Genomic DNA, 14681 nt, shown 5'->3' with positions numbered 1-14681 from the left:
ACAGCTCTGAGCCACACTGTCAGTTTAGGGGGGCAGGTTCCCCCAAACACTAAAGCACAAGGTCCCAACATGCAGGTGGTCTAGCAAGGGTGGCCCCTTGGACTCTGGTCCTTCAGAACTCAGAATGGGACCACGGGCTCAGACAACCAAGGTGGAGGTGAGGCTAGGGATGATGGTGAGGGCCGTTTGTCTGGTGGAGGAAGCAAGTGAGCTCTTTCATCCTTTTGCACTGTGCTGGGGTGCTCCCCTGGGGCTCAGGACTTGCACTGCTGCATAGCTTAAGTCTATTCTTATGGTCTCTGAGCCCCTCTGCCAGCCCCTCCATTTCAGAGACAGTTTGGAGCTGCCTTTGCACCATGCACCTCATTTTCCTTCACCCTTAGCTGTCTTGGCTTGTGCTGAGGGTGTGATGATACCTGAAGTCCAGGGAGGTCCTTCCCTTCCTCAAATTGCTGGGTGCTGCTTTTGTCCCCTGGCCCTGACTCTTGCTCCATGGGTCACCTCCCTCCAGCACACAGGGCCCAGCTCCAGCCTCTGCTGAGGGTGTAGTGCTGGCCCAGAGCTGAGCTTTGCACACAAGGGGTGGAGATGACTCAGGAGCCTGAAAGCACTGGGCCCCCAAACCACTGTGAGGCCACCCAGAGAGCCTGGGCAGTGCCCCCTCCCTGGCACCCACAGCTCTTACTGCACAAAAAGACGGGCTGGCAGCGCGTCTCCCAGTCTGGCCAGCTGTGAGGAGCTGGAGCACCAGGGTCCTGCCCACCCCAGGTACGTTGTTCCTCTCCAGCACCTCCCAGCACAGCAGCTTTGGGGTCTTGGATGCTGCCTCCTGCCTTGGTGCTGCAGAACCAGTGCCTGCTCCCCAGGGTGCTCTCCCAGTGCCCCTATCCCAGTCCTTCCCTGTCCCACGCTGGATGGGGTCCAGGTACAATCCCTGCAAAGCCCAGGGGTCCCACTTGCTTTTCAGCAAACTCACTGGAGCTTTGCTCCGTCTTGCAGGCTGCACACCCTCCCTGAGCCCCCTTCACTCTCCTGGGGCGGGAAGGGGACCCCAAGCCCTGGACTCTCCATGTGCTGCATGGTGCTCCAGCTGTAACTGGGAGGGACCCCAGTACATCCCTGACCCTCCAAGGCCCTGTCCTGCCTTCCTGCGCGTAACCCTGAGAAAAGCACAGCCCTGCGCCTTCCTCCTGCCCCCAGGGGCTTGTCCCCTCATCCACGACAGTTCTGCCCCTGGTACCTGCCAGCTGTTCCGCATCCCCCATGTCCTGGGACCACCCAGTATCCTCCGGTCCAGCCCTGCGGCAGGGCTTCGGCAGCTGCAGTGTTGTGTCGCCTGCTCCGTCACCCCTTCCCGCTGCACAAGTATCGCAAATAGCAGGTGCCTTTTCTTGCTTGGAGCTGTTTTCTAGTGGCCAATTCTTGTGAAGGCTTTTTTTTTCTCTGCTGGGTTGTGCAGCCCAGCCCAGTGGTCTGGGTTTGTCAGAAGACAGGGCGTGTACATATATTTTATACCTTGATGTGTTCCTGTAAATAGTGTAAGTTATTTTGGTCTCATGATGTACATGGTTTTTTCGATGGCTGTGTTTGTTTCTTGCCTTTTTGTCTTCACAAATAAAATGTACTAAAATGAAGCGACGGAGCAGAGATGGCTTTGAAGAGGGGAAGAGCACAGCCGGGAACTGCCTGTCCCACCCTGATGCACCTAGCAAAGGGGCTGGGGGAAAGGCTGCTGCTGCTGCAGCCCTTCTGGCCCTGCCTTGGGTGGTGTGAGAAGGTGACCTGCATCCTTACGGGCACCGAGTCCTCAGGCAGCCAGGGCAGATGTGATTGCACTGGGAGGTGGAGGAAGCACAGACCCCGCCCGGCTGGCTCTGCCCCTCTCTCCTGGCGAGGAGGAGGGGAGGAAGGAGTCTGGCCAGGCAGTCCCAAGTGGCAGCCAACCCCCGCAGGAATCAGAGCATCCCCAACCCTGCATCATCGCATCACCGCCCTGAGGGGGAGTCCCCAGGTCCCCAGGCTGGCAGGGCCCCGGGGCTGTGGAAAGGTGCTGTGGGACAGGGGCTCGGGTGGTTGCCTTCAGGGCGGCCGGCTCTCCTGGGGCTGGGGGCTTGGGGGCTCCCTGGGGACAGCGGGCACCCGCCCATCCCATGCTGGGGAGCGGCCCGGCTGGCTGAGGGGAGCGGTGGCCTTGGGGACAGCCGGCAGGTGGCAGCCCCGGCTGCGGGACCGCGGGGCCCGGGGCTCGGCAGAGCTGCCGGAGCTGGGGCAGCAGGGTCCCCCCCCGCCACGAGAGGTGGGGCAGCAGCTGATGGTGGAGGGGAGGAGACCACTTTCTCTTTCCCAGCCAGCCAGCCAGCACTGGTTAAACTGGTTGGATGGAGCAGCCGAGTGGGGAGCCGCCAGCCATGGGCCGTGCCCACACCGACCACCCCGGATGTGGTTCCTCCTGGCCCGCACCCTGCTCCCCGCCTGGGGCACCCCACACCCTGCTGCCACCGCAGGGAGAGAGCTGGGGGCGCTGGCCCTGTGCTCAAAACACACCCTGCAGTGCTCGGCCTGAGACCGGTGCCAGCCTGGCCCTAACGGTGTCTCTGGAGGGCTGGTAGTGCCCAAAGCCATACCAGTCCCCAGTGCTGTGTCCTGCATCACCCTGTGTCATGGCTTATCTTGGTGCTGCCAGGGCAAACAGGATCTGTGGGGGCAACAAACGTGGGGGTATCACAGGCCCAATTACTCCTGGCAGGGCAGGTGATGGGAGTAGCATCTCCCTCCCACCTGGTGACCCAGCCAGTCACTGCACCACAGACACCTTTTCTTGCTGGCCGTGATGTCACCAACTCACTCCAAACTCATAACAACCTTTTTCCTGCTGCAGCAAGACACCAAGCTGGGGATGGGAGCACCCTGTGCCATGCTCCCCATGTGCCCGAAGGTGCCCTTGGAGTTTGGACCAGCAGCAAAGGGACAGCAAGGACACATTATTGGGACCCACCAGCTCTCAGATTGTGGCAGCCCTCTGCCACCCATCCCCAGGCTCAAGGAGGAGTTGCCCTCAGCCCATCAGTGCTGTGGCTGCTCCTCAGCTGAGGAGGGTCCCATGGGCACCATCCAGCAGCTTGCTGCTGCACTGTGGCTTTGGGGAGAGCATGGGGACACCCCAGGAAAGGCTTATGCTCCTCCATGCTCCTGGCATAGTGTCTCAGCATATCCAGAGAGTGAGCCCACAGCCCCACTGTGATCTTCTCTGCATGACCCATTATGGGGCCTGGGTTGTGGCACATCGGTCAGGTAGATGGGCAGCAAGGCCATTTCTCCAGGTCAGTAAAACTGGAGGGTGCCTGCAGGGAGTTGGGGAGGATTGCTCAGGTCCGCTGGCCTCCTGGCTCCCAAACCTTCCCAAAGGGGAAGGAAGGGGACAGGCGGGGCCCCAGGAGGACCCAGATGTTTCCCAACATGTCAAGGGCTGGGAGGGTGTCACCCACTGAGGGCACCAGTGGCATAGCCCAGGTGCATGGACTGACCACGGCACTTCTCCGGTGTCTGCTGGGGGTCTACAGAGAGGGGAGACATGGGACAGGGGATGCTCAATGTGGTCCATGCCAGTGTCCCATCAGGCATCCAATCAGATCTCCCAGGGCAGGGGAGAGCCATGGCTGGGCTGGGCAGAACTTGGGCAGGAGACTCCTAAATACTACACGCCCTCCCCATCACCCCTTGGCCTGTGGCCCTGTGCATGGTACAGAGCTGTCAGGTCCCACTTTGCTCCAGAGACACCTGCATTTCAGCAATGGGTAGAAAAAGCTTTCCCAGGGGCAGGTTTCTAACCATAAGCTCTGGAAGCCCAGCCGGGCAGCCAGGTCCCTGACCACAGTGGAGCCCTGGGCTCAGCTCTGTGTCTGAAGGTTCTGTATCTGCCCAGCACCAGTGTTTTCCCCGATGGTCTTGGCTTGCCTTAACAGGGGCTGCTCCCAGGCACGGTGACATCCCTGTGCACTCTGGGATGCTCTGCCCAGGAAACAAAAGGGCCTGGCAGCACCCGGCATTCGTGACTGCGCTGCGGAGGAATGAAGCTGGGGCAGGTGATCAGCTAGTGTGACTTGGTGCCTCCTGGCTGGCACGCTGGCCCTGCCTGCCCCGGGGCCACATCATGGCATGGCAGGCCAGGGTGACATGACAAGGGGGATGGGGCACACAGCCACCCTTCTCTCGCTGGCCTGTGGGTCGAAGTAGAGCATCCACGTTTACAACAGTCTGTCAGCACCCTGTCATATGAGAAGATTTGCTGCCAGGCACTGGTTTGAAGTGACAAGGACCTAGAGTTTACACCAGCCCTTGTGTGGCATGGATGTGGCTGGTTCAGCAAAGTACCAGCACCAAGCAAATGAGTGCCAAGGTGTTGACTTGGACTGGCCTGGGGCTCCTCTTCCGGCACACGGCTAAAACCAGCATGAACATATCCAGACAGGGTCCCGTGTACCCGTCCCAAGACCCAGAGGGGCAAAAGCCACCAGAAAATTCTCCAAATCCATCCCACAACCCTGCCTTGCCCCTTGGCTTGTGCCCCTGGTGAGTGTACGTGTGTGTCTGTGCCAGGCGCTTGTGAACTAGCAGGGAATGGGCTGTCACAGCTTTGCAGCCTGTCCCAGACCTCCCCCCTAGGCAAAGATGAACCCATCCTAACAGAGAGCAACAATACTTGGGCACCTGCCTGCTCTCTGCTCCATCCCCATGCAGACCACCTCTCCCCATCCGAGTCCCCCCCCCAGCATCCGCCCAGTTTGGTCACTGAGTCCTTCCTCCCCCTTTGGGAGAAGCCGTGCCTGTGCCAGACTGGGGAGTGACTGAGCCTGTGCCCCCAGCGTGGCCACAGTACCCGCTGGGTGTAAGGGCTGGGCAGCCCTCTGGAGCAGGAGGATGCCATATGGCCAGGTGGGCACCCAGGGCCCCTTTGCTGTCAGCAGAGCCCCGGGGGAGGGATGCGCAGTCCCCGGGGCCCGCTCCGGCCCTGCTGGGTGTGTTTGCTTGGCAGCAGGGGCCGCGTGAACCTGCTGCTGCTGCGAGCAAACAAACACGAGTCGGGCAAAAGGCAGCGAAGAAAACACCCCGCGAAGCCGGTGTGGGTGAAACTCTGGGCACCGGCAGGGCAAGGGCTCTGACAATGATTAAACTGGCCAACCCAGATTTCCCGGCAAGGCAGCGCTGGGCTGGGACCCGGTGGTTCATATTATGCAAATCACCTGGATCTGGGAGCATGAACGTTTCGGGCTGGAATTCCCCTCGGGCCGCCAGATCGCGTTACGCCGCCCGTGCTATAAAAGAGGAGAGGAGGGCAGGGCTTGCCCATCGGCACCAGCCTCCCCGGGCCCATGAGCAGTGGCTAGCGGCTGAGCAGGGCGCTCCGTCTCCCCTTGCTGCTTTCTGGATTAGCTGCCGCTCCCGGGATTGCCATCGCAGAAGGTACCAAAGCTTTTTCGTCCGGGGCCTGTTGATGACCCCCAGCCCAGGATGGCTGCTTTGCTCCCCTCCCTGTGCATCGTCGCTCTTGCCGGGGGATGCGCTTGGTCTTTTCTTGCTGCATGCCTGTTCTCCCAGACATTTCGAGGGGCCAGCGAGATGGCAGTCTGGAGGGGTGCCCCTCCGGCCCCCAGGTTTTGTCAAGTGAACAGCAAGATTTGGCTCTTCCACAAGGGCTGGGCAGAGGCTTGGTCCCCTCCTGGCTGCAGCGTTACTGGGATGTGCTTCTTGCGACTGGCTGAGAGGACTGGAGCTGCTGGCACTGGAGTCCTTGCAGCGGGCAGCGGGGCAGGTGCTTTGCCAGCCCAAGCACTGCTGTGCTGTGGGGCTGGGGGAGCATTGGATGAGTGCCCTGCAATGCCCGTCCCCACGGAGGGGCTGTGCTGTGCCATTCTCTGCGAGCCACCTGCTTGCTGCGGCTGCCAGTGGGGCTGGTGAGGTCAGGCGGCTGGGGACAGGTCCCTTCTGCAGGCAGGGTGACGCTCTGTCCCCAGTTTGCTCTGGCTCAGCCTCCCTCGCTCCCAGCCCCGGGGTGGTGGTGAGTCAGGCTCCAGCCCCGGCCGGTGGGTGCTGGGCGGATGTTTCTGCTGAAGTGACCTGAGTGGTGACGATGGGTGGAGGGAGGGAGAGCCCGGCCTCACCCAGCCTGGTCCTGGGGTGCTGTGGGCACTGCGGTCTCGAGTCCCACTGCATCCATGGGGCCAGGGCTCACTGTCGTCTCTCGGCACAGGGCTTGATGGCGGGATCTTGTGAGATCAGCAACATCTTCTCTAACTACATCAGTGCCATGTACCAGCCGGACGAGGTGCAGCCAACCTTGGAGATGCTGGGACACCCTGGGGATGACAGCACCCTGGGGCTGAGCCTCCCCACCAGCCAGCCCCCAGCACAGAGCACAGGTAGGACGAGGGGAGAAGAGGTGGCTGCCCAGGGGAGCCAGTACACAAGGCTTGGAAGCACATTGCAAGGTCCTTGTCCCACTGGGGCAGGTCGGCAGGTCAACAGGTCCCACTGCGCCTCAGTTTCCCCAGGGGTGTGTTAGCTAAAAGATTGCTGTAGGAGACAAGGTGGGTGGCACAAGGTGCAACTGCTTGGAGCACATCAGGTGCATACGGAGGATGAAGGAATCATTGCCCTCCTCCCCCTGCATGTCCCAGGGGATCAGCTGCCAGGGGTCACCAGGAGAGCAGCTTGGAAGTACAGTCCTGGTGATGGGGGTCCCCAGTCCACCAGTAGAACTGTCATGGGATGGCCCTGGGGGAGGCACAGGGAACACACCAGCAGAGCAGGGCAGATCCCAGCATGGATGGGACAAATGACACCAAAACCAACGGCGGGGGGAGCGTCAGGTCCTTGCTGTCCCCCAGGACAGGAGCAGGACAGAGCGAGGTGACCTGGGAGCAGGCACTAAGTGTCTGTCAGTCCCACAGCCCTTCAAGTGCAGGACCCGCTGTTCCCAACATGATCGCCACAGGACCGGACCCGGTGCCCAACTGCAGCTGGCAGCCCACGCGCGGCACACGGAGCCCTGCCCTGAGCCCTGCTCTCTGTCCCTTGCAGACAAGCCAGAGTGGTTCAGTGAGCTCCCGTACTTCTGGACCAAGGTGCAGGTGCTGGAGTGGATCAGCTACCACGTAGAGAAGAACAAGTATGATGCCAGCTCCATCGACTTCTCCTGCTGCAATATGGATGGGCATGCCCTCTGCCACTGCACCAGGGACCAGATGCGCCTTATCTTTGGGCCCCTGGGGGATGAGCTCTACGACCGCCTGCATGAGATTAGTGAGTGTCCCAATGTCCCCTTCGTCCCCAGGCCTGGCAGCTTGAAGAATAAAGCTGAGACCCCCCCTCACCAGCCCAGGACCATATACTTCCCTGGCACTGCAGAGGGCTGCCTGGGGGAGGTTTCACTGGGGAGGCTGCGCAGGGGGACATGGGGGCACAGCCCAGGGTCCAGGCAGGGCTGGGCTCGGCTCCCAGTATGCACCATTCCCCTCCATACCAAACAGGCATCGCTAATCCCAGTCCCCCCACCCTTGCAGCCTCCGATGAGCTGAACTGGATCATTGACTTGCTGGAAAAAGAGGATGTGACTTCCCAGGAGACTTTCCTGAACTCCAGCCACCTGGGTAAGAGAGGGGCCCTGGCCAAGCCTTTTCTCCAGGGACCACATGCTGATGCCGGCAGGGCTAACCCCTTCTTCCCTTCTCTGCCCCTTCCAGAGCTGGGAAATCCCTGTGCCAAGGACTCCCTGGAGGACATGAAGCCCACAAACCCTTTCTTATCCACAGACTTCACCTGCTTGCCTGGTGCCATGTCCCCAGGCAGCTCTGATGTCTCAGGTCAGTGTTTTGCCCAGTGAAAAGCTGCCTTCGCTTGCGCTGATCTGGGACATCAGTGGGGAACTGCCCCACCACCAAGGGCGGGTTTGGTTCTGGCACCAGGCTGCTTGCTGGGGACTGGGGCAGGGTGGTGGGGGGAGGCATCTCCAGGTGCCGGTAGCTGGTGGTCTGAGCCCTGTCCCTTTACCTCTCAGGGCCTGTGATGTCCCACAGCCCCAACTCCCAGGACTCCGGTGGAAGTGACCTCGACCTTGACCTCGACCCCGCAGAAGCAAAGCTCTTCCCTGATGGTGAGTCGTTTGCTTCCCGCCTGGAGCTGGGAGAGGAGGGCCTGCTCCCAGGCACTTCCAGCAGCTGCAGAGCACATCCCATCTGGCAATGATTTAGGGGCAACACCTGAACATCCATTGTCACACTGGGAAGGAGGGAGGGGGCTGGTTTTCTGTGTGCCCTGGGTCTGTATCTCTCCATTGAGAGAGCCGGCAACCCAGCAGGCTCCGCATGGTGTAACGTCTGCCCTTGTCTGTGTGCACAGATGGCTTTGCAGGGAGCAAGAAAGGGGACAGCAAACATGGCAAGCGGAAACGGGGACGGCCCCGAAAACTCAGCAGGGAGAGCAGAGACTGCCTGGAGAGCCGGAAGAGCAAGCACTGTACGTGGATCCTCCAGTCCGGGAGCTCGGACTGCCTCTCCCAACGTGGCTGCATAGCGGGGAGATGGGAGAAAGGGCCATGTCTGCTTGGCCGTGCCCCTTGGCAGGGGAGTTTAGGGAGATCCAATGTGCAGGATCTTCCCTCCTCTACAGCTTGCTTTCCTCTTCCAGCCCCAAGAGGTACCCACCTGTGGGAGTTCATCCGGGACATCCTGATCCACCCTGAGCTGAACGAGGGGCTGATGAAGTGGGAGGACCGGCGGGAGGGTGTCTTCAAGTTCCTGCGCTCGGAAGCGGTGGCTCAGCTCTGGGGCCAGAAGAAGAAAAACAGCAGCATGACCTACGAGAAGCTGAGCCGAGCCATGAGGTGAGTGCCCTCCCCTGTCCCCAGGGGGGACCTGCCCCACAGGGCTGGGTCAGGCGACCAGGGCTCAGCCCTGAACCCCCACAGTAGCTCCCCAGCATGTGGGTCTGCATCCAGAGCCCTGACTCCACCTCCATCTCCTCTAGATATTACTACAAACGAGAGATCCTGGAGAGAGTCGATGGGCGACGGCTGGTGTACAAGTTTGGGAAGAATTCCAGTGGCTGGAAGGAGGAGGAGGTGCTCAACAGGAACAAGGAGCTGTAGGAGTCCTGGATGAGCTGGGGTCTGACAAGCCCCTCAGGGCCAGCCCCGAGCCGGGCTCTTCGGCAGGAAACTTTGCCTGCAGCTGTATCTGGAGGCTGCTGCCCTGCGCAGCGTGTGAAACTCTGACTCTTGCATGGGCACGCTCGTGCGTGCTGGTGACTGCTGGCACTGAGGTGTTTAAAGCTAATACTTTGGCTCCGGTAGGTTATTGTAAACCGTTATTTCCCTCGCTGGATTTGTACCTCCAACTGGAGTTGCAGTGACTTTGGCTGTTTCAAAGCCTGGACAAACACACAGGGGAAAATAAGTTCCAGTGGCAGCTGGCACCGCAGTGAGAGCCCAGGTCTCCTGCTGTCACCCACCTCCTGCCCGGGTGGAGGGGCAGCACCACCGTCTCACCTGTGACCGGGCAGAACTTGTCCCAGCTGTGGGGTCCTCTCTCATCATTGTTCCTGCCGTGCTGAAGATGCCCACCGTCCTGTTTGCTCCGTGTGAGATGGGTGCAGCCCCCCTGCACAGCAGCTTCTCAGTGTGGCACCTGCTGAGAGAAGATGGGAACATTGTGGAGCTTCACCTGGAGAGCCCTCAGGCGGGGAGAGGACTTGGCACAGCAGGGTCACTCCACATTTCCAGCCTGGTTTCCTGTATCTAGAAACAGGCCTTTTCCCCAAAAGTAGCTTCTAATTTATGTAAGACCAAAAAATGAATGAATGTACAGATATATTTTTTCATGAGTAAGATGTTCCCTTGTGAGAGTGTGCATTGTAGGACACACACATGTCTTGTGGTGGATGGTGATGCTCAGCTGGACTGAAGCGATGTCACAGGGGCACAGACTGGCTCTGTGTCAGCCACAGGAGGGGGATGCCTGCCCAGCCAGGCACCCAGCAGGTGCATGTGGTTTCCTCCTTTTCAAATGGGAACATAAGAGGAATAAATTGTTTGGTTGGGTTTTTTTTGTACCTCTCTGTCATTTTGCTTGTTTTACTTAGTTGAGATCAGACTCATGTTACCTGGGATGTCCCATTGCATGAACCCCATCTACCACCATCCTTCCTGCCTGCTGTGGCCTGGACTTGCCTGGTCATCATGGCACAGGGTCACAGGGTGTTCCTTAGGGTGAGGTGGGCTGCTTGTCCTTAGGCTGCTGGGAGTGAGATCTGGAGGCTTTGTCTCAAAGCCAGCCATGCAGGGGCATCTCGCACCTGCTCCCAAACCTTGGACCTTCCGAGGACCCTCCAGAAACTCAGCCTTGGTGCTCACCTTTGCGGGAGGGCTTTCCTGGAACACTAGCTCATAGCCAGAGCTTGGTCAGTCACAGGCTGCTGGGAAGCAAATTTCTGGTTCCAGAGCCCAGCCTGCCATGGTCCAGTTGGGGGGTTCTCAGCTCCCTCCGCATTAAGGTGCCAGCCTGGCTGGACCTCCAGCTCTCTGGACACTGCTCTCCTCTGAGATGTGAAGGAACATCAAGGAGAAGCACAGGCACTGTAATATGTTTGAGGCTTGCTCATTTTCCAGTCTGGCTATTTGGGAGCCTCTCCTAGGACCTGGGTGCCTCTCAAGGACCACATCTTCAGGAGGGGGGATTGCTAAGGCCTGGCAATGTGGACAGCCCAAACACATCATCTGCCCCTTCTTGCTCAATGGCAACACCAGCCTTCCCTAGTTAGCCCGGTCATGAGAGGGCAGGGAAGGTGCCCCAGGGGTGCTGGGAGGATCTTTCAGACCCACAGGATATGTCTGTGGGGTAGCAAGAAGGAATTCATGGGACTGGAGGCCAAACAGGTTCTCAGATCTCTTTCTACTGTGAGCCTGGCAACCAGTGGGCCGTGCATCGTTCCCATTGGCATGCATTGCCTGCATTTCATGACAAGTATTTCTCCATACTGCTGGGCACCAAAGGGTCTTGTTGCCACCCTAACCTCTTGCTGGTGCATAGAACCCTGCAGGGGATAGCACTGCTCAGCTCCTGTTCACCCTCAAGGGGAAAGACCCTGGAACCCCTCCTCTGAGCTTGGAGCTTGACCAGGTCTGGGATGCCCAGGCAAATGCAACGCCACATCCTTCTAAATGGTTTCAACCACTGCCTGGAGTGACTAAGGAGGGGAGCCAGACCACCAGTGGCAGGGAGGGGCATGGGGTGGGTGAGGGGAGTTTTTGGGATGTGCTTGGCAGTGAGGGTGCCCTGCAAAGCCTGAGATGCCTTTTCGGCAGGAGGACCCAGCCATTGTTCCCTGACTGCCCTTCATTACTGCTGGAGACACGGTACAGTTAAAAGTCACCCATCCTGCGCTTGCAAGAGTGTGACCCAATGCAAAAAAAGAGGGAGAAATAAGTCCTTCAAAACAAGATCTTACCATCAGTGCTGTCTCCCCTGGACTGTCCTGGCTGCAGCAGCTGGAACTGATCTCAGTCTGCCTGGCCTCAGCTCAAGCATGAAGCTGGTGGCTTGGAGCATCCCTGATGTCAAACCGCTGTGCTGCCTGGGGAGCCCCAAGCTTCTGCTTCACCAGGACATGGATAACAAGAGATGGTTCCAGGGGCTGGGGGAACCACAGGCCTGGCTGCAAGTCTCTTGTTTCACTTCCAAGCTCTCAGTGGCGATGGCCCTAGGTGGCAGTTGAAGGACCTCCTGGAGACGCTGCAGTGGCATCAAAGGCATGACCCATTTGCTTTGCCAGGGGCAGAAGGTGCCCATGGGCCAGATCCAGCCTCTTTTGGGTGAATTCAACTGCTGTTTACATGAGAAGTTACATTACTGGTCCAGCTGGGATGCCTGGTCTCCTGCAGCCATGCCATGCCATGCCCTGCCCACGCTGGCAATTCAGCAAGACAATAAGAGGGGGTCTGCAGTCATGCAAAATCCCGGGGATGACAAAATCATATGGAAAAAGCTCCATCCCTTGCCTCCTGGTGGGCTAGGCTGAAGTTGTACTGCTCCCAGATCTACATGCTGAGATGAGGCCATGAGGGTTACCCTGTGGTGCAAGAAGAGGTCCCATTCCCTGGGTGTGAACCAGGAGCCAGAACGTGGCCTGGGCTGCAGCCAGACCTCCGTCACGTTCCTTGCATAACCTTCCCCAGGGAACAGGTTTTCCCAGCTGGCATCTGCTGGCTCCAGCGAGCAGAGCATGCTCCAGGCCCATCCCTGACCTCCTGGGGCTGCCTCAAGGAGCAGGCTGGATGGGGTGGCTGGAGGGACAATGCTGAGATGCTTGGGCTGCCCACACAAGGGGCAAGTGTGCGAGGGGGCTGGCATGGTGCTTGGTGACGGTCAGCATGTCCAGGTAAGGGACACAGTGAGCAGGGCAAGCCCAGCCCCAGGCCAGGTCTCGCGGGAGCCGTCTGTGCTCCTGGCTACCATCCCTCTGAGTTTGGGGTTGTGGGCGAGGTGTTTATTCTCCATCAATAGATAACCCTGGCAGGCTGGCAGGGAGAGGGGAGCACTTTGTCACGCAGCCTGTTGCCCTGCCAAGCACACCTTGTTTGCTCAAGCAGTTTCATTTCTTTCCCGCTGCGGTTTGTGTTACCTGACTGGCCTGGGACAATGTTTAACCAGCTCCGGCAGCAGCAGGGAACCTGTCTGCCTCCCCTCCCGTGCCCCCGGTGTCCCCACCACCTGCCACCATTGCCATTGCCATGTGGGGGCCACGCCGGCTGGGAGGCTGGGGGCAGAGGCGGGGAGTCCATGGTGCCCTCAGCTGCATGGGCACCCTGTGCCAGAGGAGGAGAAAGGGGCAGGGGTGTGCAGGCATGGGGACCAGATCCTGGAGTCTGCCATGAAGGCCGTGTGGGTCTGTGGGGTGAAGAGCCAGGGAGACCTGGAGGAGGGCGAGCAAAGCCAGACACACACACACGCGCGTGTGCACACACTGACACACACTCAGAGTAATCCCCACAGAAACCTCCAAGCCCGCATTGAACCAACCCAGCAGAGCCTCCCAGCACACTGAAACCAAAAAGAGATGATTTATTTGTTTTTTTAATCTCTTTGGAGGTGCCTGGATTTTATGGCTGTGGCAAATCATGGCAGAAAATGGAGAAAAATAGGATTTTCCTCCAAAACAACTTCCCCTCACACATTAGTGACAGGATGAGGGGTAACGGTTTTAAACTGAAAGAGAGTAGATTTAGATTAGATTTTAGGAAGAAATTCTTTACTGTGAGGGTGGAACAGGTTACCCAGTGGCTGCCCTGCTCCTGGAGGCGTTCAAAGCTGGATTGGATGGGGCTTTGAGCGACCTGGTCTGGTAGGAGGTCTCCCTGCCCAGGGCTTGGGTGGGGGCTGGAACTTGATGCTCTTTAAGGTCCTTTTCCACCTAAATCATTCTGTGATTCTATGATTTACGCTGGGGTCTGCTGGGAGACCTTTCCTTCCAGGTGGTTCCAGGCTGAACGTGTTTCTGCCACAGAGTTCCCATAGAAATATCTTGGTTGCCCTTCAAGTTTGAGCTTTAAAGTGGGTTTTCTCTCCTCCAAGGCCCCCCAAAGGGACATAGGGGCTGTTGCTGATCCCTGGTACCAGTTAGGGAAGAGGAGGGCAATTTGCCCTGAGCAGTACTTGCTTTGGAGCCATGGAGTCAAAGCAGGCTGCTGTGGCTGAAATGTGGCAAATGGGAGCAGAGAAATGGGGCGAGGGCAGAGGTTTCAGCTGGGTCAGCAAGAAGGTGTTCAATATCGCACATGCCAGACCATGAACTGCCCCCGAGCACAACGGCATGACCCGATTTTCCAGCTGAGCCAGACTGTGACCATCCCTGCAGCAGATCAGGGTAGATGGGAATGTGGCGGGGATGGGGACAGTCTGCGGGCGGCAGAGACCGTCTCCCTGGGACCTCTTGCTCTCCCTCTCACTACCACTGCCTTTTCTTCAAGCTCCCTGCAGTGCCTACTGGCTTTCACCCTATCTTACCCTCCTGCCTCTGGCTCAGCGGGATGAGGGAGCAGGACTGAACCCCATACTGGGAGTCACTGGGCGTGTGGGGTCCCAGCTGCCTTCCCATTGCCATGTGTAAGGAAGCTCCCAGTAGGACAAGGATGGAAACCAACCCCAGCTCCACAGAGAGGGCCTGAGGAGAGAGCTCAAGTGTGGGGCCAGGACAGCACCTGACCTAAAATGAAGGTTGGCTCAAAATATCCAATGTCTTCTTTCCTCAGGGGAAACATTTATTTGGTGGGGCATTTCTTTGGTGTGTTTCTTCCTGGGTTACCTGGTCCAGATGGGAATCAGCCCTTCAGACTCTGAGAACAAGCTTGCAGAAAGAGGGAAAGGTGTGTAAATTGCTGAGTCTGGTCCTCCTAAAAACATCCAGGGGGAAAAAGCCTTAGAAGCCTGTGGGAGGAACACATGCAATATATGTATATTGCAGCTGGACTTCTGCAGCTGTGACAAAGCAACCCTCTCCCTGCTGGATTTCACCTGGCACTGCCCTGGCCAGTCCCTGGCCAGCCCCAAGCTTGCTTCATGCCACCCAGGCTAATATCTCCCAGGTTTCTGGACTGGCTGTACCTGGAGGAGGTGTGCAGGATTCGGCATGGA

General features: G+C 58.7%; 1 protein-coding gene across 1 annotated transcript; it reads left to right on the top strand.

Moving 5' to 3' along the window:
- The first annotated feature begins 6253 nt into the window (after positions 1-6253).
- Positions 6254-9142, top strand: ELF3 (E74 like ETS transcription factor 3). The gene is made up of 8 exons (XM_074163404.1): positions 6254-6416; positions 7078-7299; positions 7560-7646; positions 7740-7859; positions 8054-8149; positions 8395-8511; positions 8683-8878; positions 9022-9142. The coding sequence occupies exons 1-8, from the start codon at positions 6254-6256 to the stop codon at positions 9140-9142; spliced, it is 1122 nt and encodes a 373-aa protein (XP_074019505.1).
- The last annotated feature ends 5539 nt before the right edge of the window (positions 9143-14681 follow it).

This window comes from Numenius arquata, chromosome 24, assembly GCF_964106895.1.
Source record: "Numenius arquata chromosome 24, bNumArq3.hap1.1, whole genome shotgun sequence".
NCBI classification, from domain to species: domain Eukaryota; kingdom Metazoa; phylum Chordata; class Aves; order Charadriiformes; family Scolopacidae; genus Numenius; species Numenius arquata.
This window is presented reverse-complemented; position numbering and strand designations above follow the sequence as displayed.